The sequence below is a fragment of the Pygoscelis adeliae genome, unplaced genomic scaffold (genome assembly GCF_000699105.1).
Source record: "Pygoscelis adeliae isolate BGI_AS28 unplaced genomic scaffold, ASM69910v1 Scaffold827, whole genome shotgun sequence".
Taxonomy (NCBI): Eukaryota; Metazoa; Chordata; class Aves; order Sphenisciformes; family Spheniscidae; genus Pygoscelis; species Pygoscelis adeliae.
Genome location: NW_008825094.1, coordinates 84,604 through 88,580, shown reverse-complemented (window position 1 = coordinate 88,580; position 3,977 = coordinate 84,604). Strand labels below are relative to the sequence as shown.

At 56.9% G+C, this 3,977-nt stretch overlaps 2 protein-coding genes across 2 annotated transcripts in view; one reads left to right on the top strand and one right to left on the bottom strand.

Moving 5' to 3' along the window:
- The window catches only part of ZNF276 (zinc finger protein 276), a gene marked incomplete at its 5' end in the record, with an annotated part of 5,244 nt that extends 1,451 nt beyond the window's left edge, over positions 1-3,793 (top strand). The window contains 6 exons of the mRNA XM_009327000.1: positions 814-894; positions 1,299-1,409; positions 1,487-1,562; positions 2,008-2,125; positions 2,381-2,480; positions 2,946-3,793. Coding sequence (XP_009325275.1) covers positions 814-894; positions 1,299-1,409; positions 1,487-1,562; positions 2,008-2,125; positions 2,381-2,480; positions 2,946-3,231 — 772 coding nt within the window. The remainder of the gene's footprint in view (positions 1-813; positions 895-1,298; positions 1,410-1,486; positions 1,563-2,007; positions 2,126-2,380; positions 2,481-2,945) is intronic.
- A 51-nt stretch (positions 3,794-3,844) lies between these two features.
- Positions 3,845-3,977, bottom strand: part of FANCA (Fanconi anemia, complementation group A) — a 37,082-nt gene continuing 36,949 nt past the window's right edge. The window contains exon 42 of the mRNA XM_009326999.1: positions 3,845-3,946. Coding sequence (XP_009325274.1) covers positions 3,845-3,946 — 102 coding nt within the window. The remainder of the gene's footprint in view (positions 3,947-3,977) is intronic.

Here is a 3,977-nt window from a genome sequence, read left to right as displayed (position 1 = left end):
GGCTGGGGCCGCGGAGGAGCGGTCGCTGCCGGGGATGCAGGCGAGGGGTGGCACTCGGAGAAACCACCCCGTTTGCCCACAGGGAGAGCGATTAAGCGGGGAGCGGGAGGGACGCCGGCAGCTTGGCCGCCTTTATGATCAAAGATTTGGCTAAATCCTTCAAATGCAGGTGTTTAAAGTGAGGCTTGTAAATAACTGATAATTGAGTCCAGTCACTCCGAGTCTAAAGTCCCAAGTGGCCGAGAGCAGGCGTATTTCAGCGTGTCAGCTGTCACGTTACACGTGCCACAGCAGTTCATTGCCTGTTTCCTGGCTTCAGAATCGCTTGCTTCTTGTACGGCTTAGGACTAAAAAGGAGGAAAAATTAAGACCCAAACCTATGTGGCTGCCACGCAGGAGGAAATACAGAATGACCTGCAGCTTAATTAACCCGCGCCAGACAACTACATTACGTTCTTGCTCTGCAAAATTACTTCTCCCGGTAGAGAAAGCGGTGGCAACATCCCTCAACAACGAATAGATCTTTTCAGAAATGGCCGTTTTTTGTTCTCCTGACAGCGGTTCGATTATCCTTGCAGAGAGCTCGTCCTAAAAGGACCCCATTTTGCTATTTGCCGAGTTCACCGGCGCTGTATTTGCTTGGGGAGATTACGGGGGGGGGGGACCCGCGGAGCCTCGGCTGCCGTGCCGTGCCGTGCCGTGGGGGAGATGGATGCGCCGGGAACGAAGAGCACGCATTGCTGCTGCTGCAGACGCCGGTGCTGAAGCGCCAGGCCGGTGCTGTGTCGGTAAAGGGCGTCTTCTCTCTCTCAGGGACTTCTTGAGCGACGATGAAAATGAGAAGAGAAACGTGCAATCTTCAGATGACTCCTTCGAGCCCTACCCCGAAAAGAAGTAAGGGGCTCACTGCGTGGTTAGCAGAGCTCTCGGCGGACGAGTGGGAGGGCCGGCGCCCGCCTCCGCCCTGCTTGTGCCGGGCTGGGCCCAGCTGGGCCGACGCGATCGCTTTCCTTCCTGGCCTCGGTTCCCTCCGCGTCCCTGCCTGGAGGTCGCAGCGCTGCCCCAGCACCCGTGGTTCCCTGAGCCTCCCCATCGGGTTGAAGCTGGGCCGCGTCCCTCGTCCTCGGGCCCGGCACTAATTACCGCAGCGCGGCTGACGTGTGCCTGACGGCGTGCGTGCCCCTGCTTTGCCAGGTCAAGCTGAGCCGTCGGGCCGGGTGTGACACTCGGGGACGATTAGGTGGGAGGACTAAAACCAGCATCAAATATTAAACCACTGTCCTTCTTCCTTCTTGGAGGGTTTCTAGCAAGAAAAGTGACGGCAAAGAAGCAAAGAAGGCGGAAGAGCCCAAAATAAGGAAGAAGCCTGGGCCTAAGCCAGGCTGGAAAAAAAAAATCAAATGTGAAAGGTAATAAGGAGCAGGCGGCAGCTGAGCAGCAGCCCCGCGCTCGGCACGCTGGCTGACGGCAGGCCTCTGCTTTGCAGGGAGGAGCTGCCTACCATTTACAAGTGTCCTTACCAGGGCTGCACGGCCGTCTACAGAGGGGCGGATGGCATGAAGGTGAGTTCAGGGTTCGCTCCTGTCTCAAGACGGGTGGCTCCGAGTGTTACAGAGCGGTTTCCGTATGAGGAGAGGATCTGTGACAGATTTAACTCGCCGCCTAGCTCCGCAGGAGGCGGCAAGCGACCAGACGAAGCAGTCGGAGGCCTCTTTCCGTGCTCCCAAAAGCAACGGGAGCTGCTCTGGCTCTGCGTGCTCCTCCTGTTCTGGAAGCCGGCCGCTGGCTCGGCAGCAGCCCTTGGAACAAGCTCCGCTCTGCCCGGTTAAAGCCCCTGCCGCCAGGCTTAGATTTGGATGCAAGTCTCTGGTTTTTCCACAGTGAAGCAGCGCTGACGCGCGAGTCTGCCAACGTGGCGGGGGGGTGTCTCGTTTATTGGGGGGATCCAAGTTTTTCCACTGGGGAAAATGGAGGCCAGCGGTTAGAAGCTCTGTCCTTTCTTTACAGAAACACATCAAAGAGCATCACGAAGAGGTTCGGGAGAGGCCCTGTCCTCATCCTGGCTGCAACAAGGTGTTCATGATTGACCGGTACCTGCAGCGTCACGTGAAGCTCATTCATACAGGTGTGTCCCAGCGGGCTCCGCTCACGCCAGGCGACGGGTGTTGCGAACACCCAACGACTCGTTGCGCAAGGCTTGTGCAAGACCGTGCAGAAGGGCCTGCCTTGCCTGCAAACCTGTAACGGGCCATCACGCGGGGGACGCGAGGCAGGGGGAGGAATTCGGGCTCCACCAAGTAAGCGCGGGCAGCTGCCCGCATGCATTTCGTGGAGTAAGAAATCGGCAGAATCGATGACTGTCTCCCTTTTTACATTGCAGAGGTACGTAATTATATCTGTGATGAATGTGGGCAGACCTTTAAGCAACGCAAACACCTCTCGGTCCACCAGATGCGGCACTCGGGAGCAAAGCCCCTCCAGTAAGTGCACACCAACCATCCGTTCGTAGCCAAGAAAAGGGACGGAAGGGGTGGTGAAGTTCCGCTGAGCTCTCGCAGTCACTGACCTTAGCACGGAGTAATTCTGCGATGCAAACCCTGCCTGTAGCTGGCAGGCTCCTGGCTGAATCGCTTTAAACGCTCGTCCACAACGCGCGCGCCAGAGCTTCCCCTTGCTGAGCAAGTCCTGCATCTCCTCCTATTCCCCTCCCCCTCCTCCTATTCCGGCTGCCCTGCAGCGTGCAGCGGGTGAATGCTCGGCTACCGGCGATGAGCTGCAGGCCCGAGGAGGAGAATCGTGTTGCGTGACCAGGGTAGTTGTAGGAGATGCTCTGAGGCTGCGGTCGTCTTCTCGGGGCGGTGGGGGGGGGCTATTCCACGTGACAAAGAGCGAACGCCACGGCTGCCCCCTCAGGCCCGGCGCTAAGCCCCCGCTTTGCCTTGCAGGTGCGAAATCTGTGGTTTCCAGTGCCGACAGCGAGCGTCGCTCAAGTACCACATGACCAAACACAAAGCCGAGACGGAGCTGGAGTTTGCCTGCGACCAGTGTGGGAAGCGCTTCGAGAAGGCCCATAACCTTAATGTCCACATGTCCATGGTGCACCCTCTGACCCAGACTCAGGACAAAGCCAAGCCGCTGGAGCCAGAGCCCATTCTCCTCCTAAACACTTCAGGGACTGCAGAAAGCCAGGCGGTAAAGCCAGAAGTGACTGCACAGCAGGAGCCCACCTGAGGGGGACGGGGATGCTTTCCCAGTCCAGCCTCGCAGAAACCATGCGGCAGAACGGAGATTTTTTTTAATCTACATTTTAGTCTCCCAAAGAACTCAGTGGAATTAGCTTCAGCTTGCTCAGAAAAAGCTTGTTATCATGCTGTGATTCTCCATGCTCACGTCTGATTCAGCAGTGTTGTACTAAGAGTCTGTCTAATCCCAGGGGAATGGATGTTCGGCAGCACCCCTTTGTGGTCCCCCTTCTCCCCACGCGCACAGTTGTAGAAACAAAAGTTGGCCACAACTGTCCCCCGCCCGCACAAGCTGCTGCCTGTACGGAAGTGCCCTCGGGTGGCTGTAAGGGTACACAGGACAGCAAAGCAGCTTCAAGCAGACGTTTTTGGGTTTTTTTGGGGGGGGAAAAAAAAAAATTATGATTCCCAAAGCAAGTCTAAACTGAAATTTGTAACCTACTTTTTATTGTAACAAGAGCTTCATGGTTATGCTTGTAATAAATTATTTACAAAGTAATTTGAAAGAAACAGCACTGGTGAGAAAGGTAGCACCTCGTCTGTCCCGTCGGCCGTAGTCAGGGTGTTCTGCTCAGCTTGCCGTGCCGGTGCCCGCCCGTCCCTCAGAACAGGGCCAGCTCTTCGTCCAGCTCCGTGGCCGGGCTGGAGAAGTGCAGGAGGCTGGCTCCCAGCTCTGGGTCAAGTTCTTCGCACGCGTCCAGTAGCTGGGGAGGGGGCAAGTAGCCAGCATTAGAA